The sequence below is a fragment of the Mixophyes fleayi genome, chromosome 7 (genome assembly GCF_038048845.1).
Source record: "Mixophyes fleayi isolate aMixFle1 chromosome 7, aMixFle1.hap1, whole genome shotgun sequence".
NCBI classification, from domain to species: Eukaryota; Metazoa; Chordata; class Amphibia; order Anura; family Limnodynastidae; genus Mixophyes; species Mixophyes fleayi.
Window position 1 is genome coordinate 37,389,090 of NC_134408.1, and position 18,004 is coordinate 37,407,093.

General features: G+C 43.0%; 1 protein-coding gene across 1 annotated transcript in view; it reads right to left on the reverse strand.

Moving 5' to 3' along the window:
* The window catches only part of CYTH3 (cytohesin 3), a 98,656-nt gene that overhangs the window by 58,469 nt on the left and 22,183 nt on the right, over positions 1-18,004 (reverse strand). Inside the window, exon 2 of the mRNA XM_075179679.1 lies at positions 713-795. Coding sequence (XP_075035780.1) covers positions 713-795 — 83 coding nt within the window. The remainder of the gene's footprint in view (positions 1-712; positions 796-18,004) is intronic.

Consider the following 18,004-nt stretch of genomic DNA (forward strand, 5'->3'; position numbering starts at 1 on the left):
CAGAAGATTAATGTCCACCCAGAGGAATTGCTCAATTCTATAATTGAAAAAGCTTTCTGTTCAGAGACACCAAATATTTTGGTATCTCCCTGCCGGATACTTTCTCAGCAGACTCCACACCCACTTGTGTCATACTGATGAGCGGTCCAACCAATTCATTCACCCAGATGGATTAAAAAAAAAAAGATCCCACGCATCCTATCACAGAAACGTCCCCGCAATGTCCATGGTCTATTGCGCCATGAGAACAAAAGCGTTTATCTGAACGTGTAACCATTGTAGATAATTAAGCATCAAGTAGACCATGACGGGTCAGGGTGTGGCTTACTGTGGTGACAGATAGGCATGGGCAGAGATAGGCATGGGCAGAGATTGGCATGGGTTTGTTGATGACAGTTTGTCCACTTCCATAAGAAGCTTTGCCAACTAAGCCAGGTATTTACATGTAATTTTTTCTGGCATCAATATGATGGACAGAACTAGTCCCACTCACTGAAGCTTAGCCATAAAGCCACACAGGGAGAGGGGAGGTCATACAAAATAAGTGGCTACTGGGGCATCAAGAACTAAAACTTTAAATATGTTTTTGATTAGGAATCTAGATGACCTCTCGTTTTACAATATCAGCCAATCTACTTCCATGACTCAGGAATCCACATCCTCTGGTCACATAACAGGGGAAATCGTAGTGTACAACAACTTCCACAATTACCTCAATGTCATCTATAAGCTCTTTTTTTCTGCGTCTTATATTCAACAGTTCTTCCCTCTCCTCGGATGAAAGATCTTCTGGCACTGAAAAAAAAACCAAAAAAACAATTTTACACTACGTGCAGCACAAACAATTACACGACAAATAAAAATGACCACTTCCTTACTAGACAATACTATTAATATAAAAGTAACCAACAATTACAACCACAAGCTGCTGAGAACTACACACAGGTTGTTTACTTTCAGAATGAACCCCCCCTTTCAGCTGGTTTTAATGCCACTCTGACATGTTACATGTGCAGAGCTTCCATCCCCATGGCTACGGACTAATTCAATTTACCAGTTTCACTGCCTGGTCACAGTGACAGAAAGCAGCAGCCACAAACATAATGGTTTAGTGATCACGAAGCACAAAATGTTATTTTCCATTGTGTATCTTTCAGAATCACACACAGAGAATGAATCACCTACTGGGAAGAAGGATCGGTGCATGTGTGTCTATGCAGCAGAATGTGCCCTAGGTGTGTATTCTGCAGTGTGAAGTCTTTACCTGCAGGAGGGTAAATGATTACAGGGGCGGTGAGGACAGCGATGGCTGCTGTAGGGAACCCAGGGAAGGGCCTTTGATCTGCTGCTGGAGCCAGTAATCAGCTGATTGTCTGCACACAGGTCCACCCCATGAGGCTGCTCTAATGCAGAGCCCTCAACCAGTACAGACTAATCTCGCTTAAAGATGCAAAACAATCAGTGAGTCAGCCAAGTAGCAATGTTCTCTCCTCCACATTATTGATCTATCCGAGATGGAAAAGGTAAGACAAAAGCTCATTTCTTAATGTAATAGAATTAATGATAAAGGAAAAAATAACAACAACAAAAAAACAAGGCGCTATATGAATTTAGTGCAGCAATAAGTCGTGTGCATGTAAAGTATACAAAACGCCGACTGCCCAAAGTCTGAGCCCTTTGGTTTGATGCTGTAATCATGTTCTGTACAGAGAAATAAAACTGTTCTCAGAGATTTTAATAAGAAGATTAATCTTACATAATGGGATTCTCAAGTATTTCAATTAAAAGGGATTTGACCACTTTTGGACAACGCCTCTTTATGTCCCACCCCCCTCCATACACACCTGTTTAGGGAATAGAGGTGGGGGTCTCCTGCCATAGAACCCCTAGCATTCCCATAGCTGGACCATGATGTACATGAGTAGGTCTGGACAGATTGAGGCCTAACGAACGGCAAGCTGCACATCAAACACCCAGTCCTGCTCCCTGTGGAAGTCCACCACGGAGGTCGAAGGGAGCCCCCAAAAACGAACAACTATAAGTATATACTTATCAAATAAATCTATTTTAGGACAGTGCTTTCCTTAAAAAGAATTGTCACATTGGGCAATCTTCTTCCCACAGTGTGGGGGCCTAGTGGCTACGCCGCTGGCAATTCCTCTTTCATGTGATTCAGAAATCTATATGCACATACTCACATAGATGTAAAAATAAATGTATATACTGTATAAGTACTACAGATAATTAGGTTAATACACGCATTGTGTATATTTATAATTTCAAATCAGAAGACAGACTACAGAGCACATTGTGTAAGTCTTTGAAGAATTATTTAAAGCCGCATCCCATGTAAAAAAAAAGGTTTAGGCTATAAGAACAATGTCGGTATTGATCATTTTCCTACTATTTTTTCTCTTCAGGCTGCCATTAATAATTTAGAATTCTGGACTACCATGGCAACCACAGGCACATGATGTGGCAAGCAAAGAGGCTTTGGAACGAGTTTTGAAAAGGAGATAATGATTAGGAGGAGGATAGCCAAGATACATACTTAAAAAAGTATTTAGCACATTCTTTAAAAGAAAAATTAAATAAATAAATCTTCTATGTGGAACTGCTGCTCTAAAAGGCCATGTCTACATTTTGTAGACTTTGTGTATTTTACCCACATACATTCAAAGGGTGGAACCTACTGTCTATATGCTAAAGTGTCTGTTACATTTCTTCTCTGTTGTCATTTAAATGATGTACATGCTCCAAAAAACAGCTTGTCTGACAACATCTGCTCTAAAATCCTGAGAGCGGTTAGTTATTCAATGAAGCTAAATGGTCATCGATGTGGCTGTTCAGAATTCATGCCAACTAACCAGTTCACTATACGTGGGCAGCTTAAGCTGGTGTCAGACAAGCATCTTAGAATACAGCAGTTATCAGGCCAGACAAGGGTGGCGTTCTGCAGCTCCCATTAAAGCTGTGAAAACAGTTTCCCTGTCACATGGAAGGCGTTTCAGCTTCTGCTGCTAAAACACTTTATGCAGCTTGTCATTGCAAGAAATGAGCTTTCCCGAAACTGCTCTGTGTCATTACAGGGGCTTTGAATTTCCGTATTCTTATGACTGGAAAGTGCAGTGTTCTAAGACACTAGTCTGAGTGCTGACGTGAAATATTCAAAACATCTGCCAATAGAACACCAAATTAAAATAGTGGTATGTAGTTTAGAATGGTCCATGGCTATAGCGGACAGTAAAAAATATAAATGAGTTAACCCCTAGCCAAACTGCGCCACAAAGAAAAGCAAGGAAGAATTATTACTAAAGTGGTTAACATGGCTTTAGATCCCCGTTCATCTTCCTCTGCTATATTGTTACTACACAGCTTCTCTGAGAGAGTCAAAATGCTCTTTAGTCAGATTCTGACTAAAGAGCACTTTGAAAGGTCATACAGACAGCACTAGATCGTTCTATACCTGTAGCATCATCAGTTATTTATATAACAGAGAACTCACTCACATCAGTCCCTGCCATATTGGAGCTTACAGTCTAAATCCCCTAACATATATATATACATACACACACACACACACACACACACACACACTGTTGGATGCCTTGGAACATGAACTTAAGGACAGTGTACCCAGGACTTGCCTTTCATACCATTCGGTATTTTATGGATTATTTCCCGAGACCATTTGGGCAATTCAGGAGGCCTGGCGCCTTATGAATGGCCAGAAATCGCCTCATTCCGAAGCGGGAGAAGATGACCATCCAGGACTGTCGCAGGCTGTGGATCAGCCTGCTAAGAGACTAGAACACCCTTGACAGTCCTGAGGAAGAGGAAGATGATTGATTGTTGTCTCCCTCTTCTCCTTCCCCCTCTATGTGTGTTTTTTTTGTCATTAAACATTTGGTTTGTGCTTCCCCTCCCTTACCCATTCCAACCCATTCCCCTATCACTGTTTGAAGTGTTATTGAATGTCTTGCCTTATTTATGCACCCTTCCCATATTTGTGTCTGTCCTCAATAAAGCTTCGGGATTGTGACTCCCCCATCCAGTGGCGCACGCAGAAGGGGTTTCTTTGACATCGCCGTGGCTGCTGTATAGGACAGCGCTGCCGAAACTGAGCTGCTGCGCATGCGCCCAGCTCTCTCTAGTGTTTTTTGGGGTTTTTTTTTTTTTTTTTTTGGGGGGGGTGGGGGGGGGGGGGGGGGTAACCCTCTGACAATCCTGCGTGCGCCCCTGCCACCCTACCCCTCTCACCTACAGTTCCCGCACATCCATTGTTTTTCTGAAGTGTTATATTGTTTAAGGTTGTATGGTTAGTGCAGCACTCGATGTATAGTTAGGATGTTATAACTTGTACTAAAATGTATAAATGATTATGTTTTACAGTGTACTGCGTACTCTTGAATGCAATGTATTGTGTGTTATTTGCACCTTTATACAAATAAAGTTACTTTTTTTAATCAAAACTTGTATATACTGGTCAGATTCTGTGCAGATTACTTCTGCCATTGGTGGCAAAAGTAAACAAAAATAAACCTTTTTAGAATTATTTTGGCAATGTACCAAGTTAGCTGCAGATACAATGCAAGACGACAAAACATTTTCAGATATGAAGCATGGTGGAAAAATACTTACTTACATCTCACTCAGACTTTCATATACACCTGCACATTAAAACTATGCATGCACTGGCATCTGCAATGTGTTTTTAATGCAACTAAATGCATATTAACCACATTGCGTTTATGTATACATTTAATATGCGTTTACAAGTGTGTTCAGTCTGTGTTTTAAACATGCAACTGTGACGAATTTGTTCAACAAACACATACGGAAAAGCATAAATAAAAACTCTTCTTAACAGTATCGCATTGCGATTAGGATGTGCTCACATTGAGATGAATGCAAGTGTAACTTCGCTGGCGCACTGAAGTCGAAGGAGAAGCGCTTAAAAAAGAAAAGACTCCTTGAAGAACAACGCACTTCTGTCTCACATCGCTGGGGTCGTGAGTTCAATTCCCGACCATGGCCTTATCTGTGTGGAGTTTGTATGTTCTCCCCGTGTTTGCGTGTTTTTCCTCCGGGTGCTCCGGTTTCCTCCCACACTCCAAAAGCATACTGGCTCCTAATAAATTGACTCTAGTCTCTCTCAGTCTGTGTATGTGTGTGTTAGTGAATTTAGACTGTAAGCACAATGGGGCAGGGACTGATGTGAGTGAGTTCTCTGTACAGCGCTGCGGAATTAGTAGCGCTATATAAATAGCTGATGATGATGAGAAAGTATAATGCATGTAAAAATGGATGGGGATCAGGGTATTTCACAGTCTGCATAAGTCTTTACCGCTCTCAGACCACTGTCTGGACGGCAGAATAGTCCTGTGCAGTAATACAACATTTGACAAACAATCACAGATTGCCAAAACCAAACATTACCCATCAGCACTAATTTGCCAGTGTCTCTGCGTGATGGCATACAGCTCCATAATGGAGTATCAATTGTGGATTATGACATTTCCCCGCCGCCTAGAGTCATAATTAAAACCCAGAAACAATATAACAAATGAACTGCACTGCAACCCACTATATGAGCCTCACAAAATCACAAGATTAAATTACTGGGAACGTACAATTGCTGTTTATGTGTCTGAGTTTCCTTCCTATTACAATCCCTGCTGGAAATCCACCCACATGTGTTTTCAAAGCTGCTTCCCAGCCACAGAAATCCCTTCCTCATTTCCCACCAATGCGAGACACACACAAACGCTGTTGTGTTGGCCAGGCTTTCACAGTGTGATGTATGGGAAACAGCCCAGTGATTTAGAAAATAGACAGACCAAAGGTCTGCCACCCAAGCACTCTAATTAAAAGAGCCCTTAAAATAGAAACACAACTAAATAAAATGAACATCTATTTCAAGCTCAATAACCAGAGATAAGTTTTAAACCGCAATGCTCCCACATCAGTTTGGTAAGAGCCACACAACACCTCTGTATGCTGTTGAAGTACCCCTGCTCCTTCCATTGTCTGGTCTCTGACCTCCTTCTTGCCTCCATTCCCCTCCCAACATGACACAGACCCTGTCACATGTAGTCCTCTGCACACCAATATACTGAACATGAGTGGACAGCGTCACCTGATATACTCTATACTGCTGTGAGCTTTCTGATGATTTGATTGGCTACAGGTTGTTCTATTCCCTGCTCAATTCAAAATTGGCATGTGTAAGAAATGTAATATCCAAAAAGTGTTACAGTAAGTCCAACCCCGTGGAGACATTACTGTAAGAAATGCATGAAGGTGGCTCTCCGCTAGAAACAGCTAAACACAAGGTACACATCCGAAAACATGAACTGGGTATGGTACTACAGTAACTATATATAAAAATGTAATCACTCCCTCAACATTTTCACGCAATCAGAATGGATTATTCATAAATTCTTATCACTAACCCATATATTGTTATTATTACCGTATATTTATATAGCATCACTAAATTGATTCATTCACATGAGTCCCCGCCTAACACAACGCACGCGCACATACACACACACACACACACACACACACAAAGGTCCATTTTTTTGTCAGCAGCCAATTAAACTCCCAGTATGTTTTTGGAGTGTGGGAGGAGATCAGAGCACCTAGAGGACAAACAAGCAAACACTGGGAGGACATACAACCCAGATAAAGCCATGGTGAGAACTGAAATCATGACCTGAGCGCTTGGAGACAGCAATGCTAACCACTGTGTTACCGCGCTTCCCAAAGTCTGTAATCTTAAAAAAAAAAAGAACGTTACTGGATTACATACATTGATCACGCCACTCGTTTAAATACTTCATAGTAGCATCTATACCCACAAATACAGCAATGAGTCTCTTTGGGTAAGTCTCTGGAAGCTTTACATTATAATTCCCTTCTCTGCAATTTGCTCAAGCTCTGTCAGATAGGATGGGTATAGAAACTGGGCCACTCCAGGACATAGAGGTTTTTGTATAGAAGCCACTCCAATGTCCCTTTTGCTGTATGCTTTGGGATGGAATATAAATCTTCTCCCAAGTCCTAGTTTACTAATAGACGGTAGCAGACCTTCCTCCAAGATTTGTCCCGCCATGCTTCACTTCGCAATAGTGTTCTTTGCATTATGTAAAGTGATAGGCCTGCACCAAAGAGCTCTAAGCGTTGAGGCCAAAAAGATCCTTCCTGGCCTTATACCATAGACCAGGGTTTCCCAAACCCAGTCCTCAGGGCTCCCTAACAGTGCAGGTTTTCCATATCTCCTTGATGGAGCACAGGTGTAATCATTACTGACTGACACATTGTAACAGATCCACAGGTGGTCCTAATTATGTCACATGTGATCCGGAAAACCTGCACTGTTGGGGAGCCCTGAGGACTGGGTTAGGGAAACCCTGCCATAGACTCTTCCACGTTGTATGTGGGTCTCACATATGCTTTCCAGCACTCCTGAATCTTCATGTAAGTTTTCTTCAACAATAGTTTTCTTTCTGCCACCCTCTCAAACTAGATATGCAAATTTCCTAGGCTATTGTCCAATGAAAAGCTACTCCCATCTCTATCGGAGTTGCTATTGGCCTCCTTAATTTCCCTCTTGCACGTATACTCCGTATTGGAAGACAGTCTGTTTTAGACATATTTAAACTTATCAATACCCTCTCTATTTCTTTATGATGGACTTGGCAGTGCTCTGTAGGGATATTAAAAGTCTTTCAAAATTTCATCTATCCTTTCTCTGATTGGTGCTTTTCAATAGTCTTTTCTTGGCCAAGCTTTAAATGTTATTTAATTTTCGCGATGAAGCTTATCTGGAAATGCACTAATCAAGTAGGACCTTTTAGACAAGTGTTTTCAATTTGAAATCAGTTGAAACAGTTTAACATCACACACAGGTGGACTCCAACTAAATTATACGCTTTCTAAAGATAAATGATTGCACCAGGGTATATTTAGGGTCAGCTTAGCAAATTGGGTGAATACATAGGTCCCCAATTGTCTGTTTATGATTTATAATTAAGAAAAAAGCATCAAAGTATTTTGTATTGGTCAGTAAGAACTCTTGTATTAATGCGTTCTGATTTCACAATGTAAGAAAATAAAATGTGAAAACTGTTTATAGCCACTGATATGTAAGATGCACCATTAACCTGAGCTGTACAAGATGAGGTCATCTTATCTTTTCCAGGAAGGTATGTCATGTCCTTGAAATAGTGTCATCCCAGGTGACATAAGTACAACCACTTACAAATCGTGTCATGGGCAGGTGACATAAGAACAATTATTAAGTACTAAATCACAAATTCTACACATTCTTAAAATGTTCAGTTGGTGACAAGATGTTATTGGTGTCCCTGTAATGTAACAGCTATGTCCAGAGTATGTACGTATTATGTTAATAAAAGAAGGGAAAAGGAATGAAGATAGGTCACTGTAATATTCACATGAAAGGGAACAAATTATTGTATATTTATAACTTACAGAATAAGAAAACACACACACACACACACACATCACTTTAAAACTAAATATTAATTTCATTGCATACAAAAAAACAAAGCAAAAGCAAAAAAAAAAAAAAACACAACGTACCTGTGATGTCTGCATAGAGGTTACTGACGAGGAGAGATGTTCCTCTTTGAAAACACCACTAAGCCTAAAATGCTAGTGGCTTTATATCAAAGGGATATTCTAGTGACATACAAAATTATATACCTGTCAGAGCTACAAATGTGTGCGTTATGGTTGTGCTGTTGAGGTGAAGGTGTTTACAGATCTTATCTATAAACCTGCTGAAGAACAATACAAGGAGCCACCCAGAACATAAAATGGCTTATAACCGGAGGCAAAAAGCATGCACTTACCTAAAAAGCAAGTGCCATTAAAATTGAAATATTCAAAGGCATCCATCAACGCAGGGAAGCTGCTTATAAAGTGTATTCGAGATGGTACCTAGTCCTAACTAAACTTCATCGCATGTTCCAAACAATACCAGACAGATGCTGGTGAGGCTGTGGTGGACATGGTACTCGCTTACATATCTGGTGGGACTGTCCCAATATCCAACCATTGTGGAACACTGCAGTGACCCTTCTCCACCAACTCACAGCTGGTCATCTCCCCAAAGACCCCGCGATTTTTGTACTCAACAAAGCCGCCCCATCTATAGGCAAACCAACGGATCGTCTGACACTTCAGGTTAGTCAGACTTGTAAACTACGGATAGCCCGAACATGGAAAAAGTCACTTCCCCTTACCAAACCAGAATTAATAAATAGATTATGGCACATTTCATCGATGGGAGGGAGGGAGACCAGGGAGGGAGCCGGATCGCCAGCTAAGAGCAAGGTAAGTATTTTCTTCTTTTTTAATTTAGGGCCGGATTCATTAAGGATCTCTTCTTGAGAAACTTCTTATTTCAGTCTCCTGGACAAAACCATGTTACAATGCAAGGGGTGCAAATGAGTATTCTGTTTTGCACATAAGTTAAATACTGACTGTTTTTTCATGTATCACACAAATATCAACTTTAAATTTCAGTGTACAAATAAGCTATCTAGTATTTGGTAGGCGGCATCAGTAAAGGGGGCATAGTCACAACATGAACCAGGGGCGTGCTTAGTGCTTAGAAGTGCTAGGCTGCCCTATCCTCTCCTCTCCTCACTGCTGAGCACACAGCACCTGTTTGCCACTCAGAGCAGCAGTGAATAGACAACACTTCCCAACTTTCCCACTGAAAGGGACTGTCCCGCCTATAATCATCATCAACATTTATTAATATAGCGCCAGCAAATTCCATAGCGCTTTACAAACAGCAATAAAACAATAATGTATAATACATACAGACAGGGAAGTAAGAGGGCCCTGCTCGCAAGCTTACAATCTATGGGACAATGGGCGTTTGATACACAAGGGTAAGTGCTACATTATATTGCATATTTTTCTAGCTAGAATGCAAAGGTATTAAAGTATTGAGTGGGCTGTGTGATCAGTCACACATCAATGCAAGTCAGAGGGTTGTTGTCTTGTGTTAGCTGTGTAGAGGATGGCAATAGGGTAACCTAGGGAGATTAAGATGGTGGTTGAGGAATATCGGGATGGTTGGGAGATATGCTTTGCTCAAACATTCACAGAGCAACCAAACTAATCAGGATTCTTCCATAGGCGGACAAGATGTTTCTAAACTAGGGCTGTACAATTGGAGGCCTGTGACATAGATACAGCCCTTCGAGGATTTTTGGTGGCGCCCAACTTCTGACCATCCTCAAAAGACTATGCTCAATAATATTTTAATAGCATCTGTCCCATGAACCCATACTTAAACTATAAATGCCACCATGTTCATGTAGATAATTGGACGCCACTGTTTTTGACTAAAGCTCAGGAGATACCACGTTATATTGGTTAATTTGTATCTTCGGGCCCCATAGACTTAAAAATGCCTGTTTGAAAATAGATATGTAATTTAAACTGTATCAATTTAATTGTAAGTCACAATCCTTATAATGCCACCCTGCACTAATGCCAGTTTTGGGCTGGGGTCTAAGCTGGTGGTATGAATAGAGAGCATTGTATATTTTATTTTCACTCCTTTCAGTCACCTTATGATGTATTTTCTTCCATGTCTGGGGCCTGTCCCATGCAGATTGACAGCTGAAGCTACACAGCTTTTTTAGCACATTCCTTTCTACAAGTACTCAGTGTGTGAACATGACAGGTGACAGATGAGAACATGTTTAAATACTTCCGCTATCTGCACCAACCAGTAAAGCATGTACAACTGAAAAGTCAGTGTTAACTTAGAAGACGAGGATTCCAGACTATGTGTGGGTTAATAAGAATAATTACACCTTTCAATGACAATTAGGGTCATGGATGATGACAAAGTATAAAGCAGGGATAGACAACCAGCAGACATGAACGCTGATGTCATCTGACTGGTCATGGATAACACAAGTTATTGTTGGTCATAAAGAACAAGTGAACAGTATGGAAATGTATGGATATATTATAAAGAGGTGATAATGTTAGTCTTAGTTGAGTTCCCACACAGCAATTTTATAGTAGTAAACATTTTAGTTGAGGTGGCACTTGACAGCCGCAACTTGTACAAAGGCAGCCACAAAAACCTCAATGTGCAAATCTAAAACGTTCTCCAATTCCTGACCATCATTAACAAATACACTAATTGAGAATGCAAATTCTTCAACACTGAGGGAAGCAGGCGGATTTGGAGTCTGCAAACTTGAAAAGTACAACCCACATCATCCGTGTCTGCAATCTTATGGTCTCCTTTCACCAAGTGAAGCTCGCTCCCATCTGATAATTAACTTGACTCTCTGTACCCCCCTCATGTCACTATGGCACAATCCAGACTTCCACCAAGGCCAAAAACCCTCATGTTTTTTCATACAAAAGAGAAACATTTCCCACCTCCACTTTTCATCACTATTTAAAGTCGGGCCTCTAAACTCATTCACATATCTTTGTCCAAGTAATCCCTTATTCTGGGAGACTCATTTCATCCCTTTACCACTCTTCCCAAAAGGAATTGGGAGAAGGATCTGAGTGAGGAGCTAGATGCAGAAGATTGGTCAGATATTTGTTTGGGAGTTACCAAACCTTCTATCAATATATGTTTTAAGGAAAACAAATATAAATTGCTGTGCAAGTGGTACCTCGTCCTAACCAAATGACATAAGTTCTACCTGTTTGTTGGAGGTGCTGCTAAGAGGCTGGTTCCTTACTACACATATGGTTGACCTGCCCAGGTCCTTCAGAGATTCTGGTCAGATGTCCACTCCCTTGCAAACTCTAAGACATCTCTTTCCACCCCAAATCTTTCCTACTGCCCCTTCAACTCCGGACAGACCAAAGCATCTTAATAAATTTGTCAGACATGTTTTCAGTGCTGCTACCCGTCTCACTGCTGGATCTTGGAAGAGTCTAACCGCTCCTAACCTCTCCGCACGCCGTAAAATGATTGGGTTTATGTATGAAATGGATCTGATAACCAGTATCCTTCGGAACTCATCAGAATCATTTAATAAAACTTGAGGTCCATGAACTCAACTGAATGTTTCCTAGTCTGTGCTATGATACCTTCCAGAATCTGCATACCACCTCTGGAGTTATTGTTATTAAATCTTACCCCATTACTGCCTGCAGGAGGGTAGCAGGTTACCTTCCACTGATGCTGCTCACCATTCACAGCATGGTTAACAGAGGTCTAATGGAGTCTGTGAGAATGTAACCTCTCACATAAGGATTAATGGACCATAGTACCATACGGAAATGAAAGTAGAGTATACCACAAGATCTGCTTGTCCTTCTACAAGAAGTCAGTAGGACTGTACTTTCCATTCTGTATAAATGATAAATCGTACTATGATCCATATTACAACATTTGTGCTCCCGATGTTGTGAACACTGCAGCACAAAGGAGGAGAGTGGGTGAAAGAAAGTCCCATCCATCAACACCGACAGTCCCAGCGCAAATATCCACTGGGGTACCCCAAGCATGTGTGAGATGTTTGAGAAATCCTGACTTTATTGCGATCTTATATTCCAAAATCATGAACCAGATATGTCTAGATTGTAAATAAGTTTTGGAACAATATACATGTCCTTTTTATTTTTTGACACTTCCAACTAGAACATTTTAAAGCACACTTCTTCAGGTCCATTAATCACATTTATCAAGATAAAGACAGGATCATGGACTATAAAGCTTGGTTCTTAAATAAACCTACAACTAAAAGTAAATATTACATGTGTGTGTCTTTTTCTGGAAAAATAGGCTACATTTACCTCTAAAAGCCTGTGTCTTCAAAGAAAATCATTTGGCTCCATTTACTTTATGAATGTCACACTTGTCACTCATTATCCAATTTGTACGAGCAAACAGACTGTCTACAACACCTTCACCACATAGTATATGCTGGGGCTGCTGTATGTGGGAGGCCAAGATGTTGGGCAATCTGCCAACACTGGTCACAAGACCCCCTTTATAATGGGTGAGAAATGACTAACTGGTAACATTCAGTGTAGCGAGATATGAACACACACACACACACACACACACACTACAACACAGAGTTGTCCTTGTATGGAGAGCCCATACACGTTTTACATCTCCTGCTCTCTGGAAGTGATCCCTCACACTGCTATTCTGTTCATTCATTTGCAGTCAAAGATAATTATCACATAGAGAAGTTGTAATTACCACATTAGACTATCACAATGGTCTTGTGATCACAGATATTACAGGAATACTGAAAAGAAAAGAGGTGCAGAGTGTAAAAGAAGGTTCATATACTATGTATAAGATCATACATTAAGCGAATAAAGCACCGCATATACAAGTCCTATTATCAATCACGTGTACAGGCCCCACAGTCAAACAGTTTCTGATTACCTCTCTTGTGCCCACTAACAGCCATGTTTTCACATCTCTGGTCAAATCCTAATGGAGCAACAATACCCCAACTACATCAGACCCCCTGTCACTAGACAGCAACCCAAGATGTTAATTATAAAAGCATTTTCACTAAAACAAAAAACAACGTGACCGCATTGGGGAGATATAACTTCATGTACTTGAGGGGATTTATCTCATCCTGCAACATGAACCTTTGTATACAGTCATCTCTTCATTTTTACATTAGACAAAAACCAAACACTTTTACGTGCAAGTTTTCGGAAATCAAACATCACAAATAGGATGGTTGTAGGAGTGAGAAACTTGTACATGCCAACCAGAGGAACCACAATGCTTCAGGTTTATAAAAAGCCCTCACGGTAGCCATATGGTCTTCCCAGGCAGTACTAGTCTGTATTTAACTATAGTTTCCTTTTATTAGTGAGTTTAAACATTTATCTGCACAATATCAGGCAATGATCAGCACAACTCTGTCTACAGATAATGAGTTCTCCTCTTCTCTGTGATCCTGTTCCCTTAATAGAAGACTAAAAGCATATCCCAAAGCAACAGTGTGTGGGGAGAGAACATTAACAAATACAGTAGGGAAGTGCCTACAGTTTCCACAACATAAGATTGTCTTTTTAGTGGAGTTTACTCCTTAAACATTATAAAATATATGATTATCACTAATATACTTATTTAAGGTCTTATTGATACACCTTTAAAGGGGTTTTAATCACGATAAATTCCAGCGTTTTAAAGTAACAAGACTATTAATTACTTATTAAAGGATTGAAGCAGATATCGAACATGCAGTCCCCATAGTTGTCTATGGGGATGGTGAAAATGCACTACTTATCAGGCTCTGAAAATTCAGAACCTGACCCCGACGGCTCCATCCAATGAGCAGAGCATTGCAAAAGGCCGATCTTTGGGTCCCTCCCTGACAGGCTTCGTGCTCCTCCCCTCTTCCTATTGCAAAGTGTAAAAAGACCATAGGAACCTGTAGGTAAAATAATAGTGATTGCATACTGCTTTACTATAGACCAGCGGTTCCCAAAGTGTGCGCCGTGGCTCCCAGGGGTGCCGCGACCAGCCAGAAAAAAAAATACAAAAAAACAACTTGCTAATCCGCGTGGCGCCTGGGACCCAGCATCCTTCTCTCTCCCGCAGCACGCCCGACATTCAATGACAAGCTGTGGGGAGAGGAGGATGCTGGGTCCCGGGCGCCACGTGGATTGTTTTTTTTTTTCTGGATGGCCGCGGCAGAGGGGACAGAGTGGGAGGAGGCAGCGTGAGAGAGAGCCGAGGTGGCAGCGTGAGAGAGGACAGAAGTGGCAGTGGGAGAGGTGGCAGCGTGAGAGAGGACAGAGGTGGCAGTGGGAGAGGTGGCAGCGTGAGAGAGGACAGAGGGGGCAGTGGGAGAGGTGGCAGCGTGAGAGAGGACAGAGGGGGCAGTGGGAGAGGTGGCAGCGTGAGAGAGGACAGAGGGGGCAGCGTGAGAGGGGGCAGCGTGAGAGGGGGCAGCGTGAGAGGGGGCAGCGTGAGAGGGGGCAGCGTGAGAGGGGGCAGCGTGAGAGGGGGCAGCGTGAGAGGGGGCAGCGTGAGAGGGGGCAGCGTGAGAGGGGGCAGCGTGAGAGGGGGCAGCGTGAGAGGGGGCAGAGGGAGCAGCGTAACAGGATGCAGAGGGGGCAGCGTGAGAGAGGGCAGAGAAGGCAGTGTGAGAGGAGGCAACGTGAGAGAGGGCAGAGAGGCAGTGTGAGAGGGGACAGCGTGAGAGGGGGCAGAGGGGGCAGTGTGAGAGGGGACAGCGTGAGAGGGGGGAGAGGGGGTAGTGTGAGGGGACAGCGTGAGAGAGGGCAGAGGGGGCAGTGTGAGGGGACAGCGTGAGAGGACAGCGTGAGAGAGGGCAGAGGGGACAGCGTGAGGGGACAGCGTGAGAGAGGGCAGAGGGGACAGCGTGAGGGGACAGCGTGAGAGAGGGCAGAGGGGACAGCGTGAGGGGACAGCGTGAGAGAGGGCAGAGGGGACAGCGTGACTGGATGCAGAGGGGGCAGCATGAGAGGGCAGAGGAGGCAGTGTGAAAGGAGGCTGCATGAGAGGGGGCAGCGTGACTGGATGCAGAGGGGGCAGCATAGAGAGAGGGGACAGCGTGACTGGATGCAGAGGGGACAGCGTGAGAGAGGGCAGAGGGGACAGCGTGACTGGATGCAGAGGGGGCAGCGTGAGAGGGGGCAGCGTGAGAGGGGGCAGCGTGAGAGGGGGCAGCGTGAGAGGGGGCAGAGGGAGCAGCGTAACAGGATGCAGAGGGGGCAGCGTGAGAGAGGGCAGAGGAGGCAGTGTGAAAGGAGGCTGCATGAGAGGGGGCAGCGTGACTGGATGCAGAGAGGGCAGCATAGAGAGGGGGCGGCGTGACTGGATGCAGAGGGGGCGGCGTGACTGGATGCAGAAGGGGCGGCGTGACTGGATGCAGAGGGGGCGGCGTGACTGGATGCAGAGGGGGCGGCGTGACTGGATGCAGAGGGGGCGGCGTGACTGGATGCAGAGGGGGCGGCGTGACTGGATGCAGAGGGGGCAGAGTGTGCGGAGATGAAGGAGGTCACAGCTATAGTAAACATCCCCACTTTTTCAAACCTGCAGCTTAGTAAATCTAGCCCTAAGGGTGCTGCTAACTGCAAAAGTTTGGGAACCACTGCTATAGACTATTATGTGTGCTTGTAATGGGACAATTATTGTTGGGAAGTGCCAAGCTAAATAATCTAATTTCCAGAATGAACAAGTTGGTATATAAATATCATGTCAATTGACATTAGGTCACATCTCCATTTGAAACAGTCAACACCAATGTGATAAATCTGAAAATGCACAAAGCTTTCATCCACTTACTCAGTAGCTGCTGTCTTCCCACACAATGGTTTTGGAAAAATGTTTACCCAGAAAATGGACATCTTGTATTTGTTTAAAAGGTCATAGAATTGCAGAACATCTTAAAAAGGTTTGTCATGAGCAATTTCACTTATATGAAAAGAATGTTTTAAAAACACTGGAGGAATCCCGCAAGGATTCAGGTTGCCTAGAAAGCGTATCTTTTGCAGTTCTTAGAATCACCAACGAATGTGCCTTTCAGCTATCCAGTTTCAAGGCTTTCTGTGAATTCCAAGCATGCAATCGTGCCGCAGACTGGAGTGTACAAAGCAATCAGGACTAAGTGGTACCTTCAAGCGGCAGAATTGGATTGGATTTCCTCAAGCAGGGCCTCCACCACACCTGTGTAACATTTGTTCAATAACCGACACATGTCTTATACGGTCTTTCACATTCTTCTGGCATCAAAAACAAATAGGGAACACAATTTGCTATACACATGTGAAAAAATCAGTGTGGTGAACACTAAAACACTAGGAAGATAAATAAAAAACTCTGTTAACCTCCACCTAAATACTATGACCCTTTTTGCAGTTTTGCTATACTAATTTTCAAATGATATTGTACTGTAGTCTTCACATTAACAGGGTATCAGGGCCTTGTTCTACACGAGTGCAGCTGCTACCGTGACTAAGTCTATGAGTTTTTCTCCTATACTAAGGCCATTATGTACTGCTGCACAATACTATATCCTGCTCAGGGCCAGATTAAGGAATGGAGGCCCCTGGGCTAAGGGAGCCTCCATTCCCCTGTGAGGGCCCCCCCCCCCCCGTGAGCCGAGCCGCCCACCCCCCCCCCCCCCCCCCGTGAGCCGAGCCGCCCCCGAGGCACTTACCTCCGTCTCCTGGCATCGCAGTCCTTCCCCGGTGCTGTACGCTCTTTACCGAGGAGATCTCGTGAAAGTGAGACTCACGAGATCTCCTCAGTAAGGAGACTACAGCACGGGTGAACGTGCTCACTTTCAAGGGCCCCCTGGATGCCCGAGGCCTCTAGGGTTAATCCGGCCCTGATCCTGCTACCATGTAGTCAATTACCACTATACAAGTGTCTTCCATTATAAAAGCCGTTTGTGGTACCATAATTCCTGGGCCAATGTCATGAAACAGGGTGTTCTGGGTAATTGTCAGCTGACCAGAGAAGCCCTTCATTGCAAACTGCACTGGTTCACTTTAAGGTAATGAAGTACTTAGGTCTCACTTCTTAACAGCACTAGGATGTTTCCTACTGATCCTTGTTTAAAATGCTTAAAGCATTCCTAGATCTGATAAAAGTAAAGGCAGCAATTTTGCACACTGAACCAATTCATCAGGTCACTGGTTCCTAGTTATTGTTTTTTTATTTTAAAAAATGTATAGAAATATCTAAAAATGTAAGGCAAATATATGACTTGCATAATATGTAAATAGAAGGGACACTGTACTTAGACGGAAAGCAGAACTATTCTTTGGGTTATGAAGGTTCAGTTTCTGTGACCTGGCCAAATGGAAAAACAAAAAAAAAAAAACACTTCCCATTCCCAGAGGGCTGGTACATGGCTGGGAGAGGCATTTTGCACTCACATGCAGTAACCATACAATAAGACTATATGTTATCCTCTGCCTCTAGAAACTGACAGGCAGGCTAACTTTTCATAAT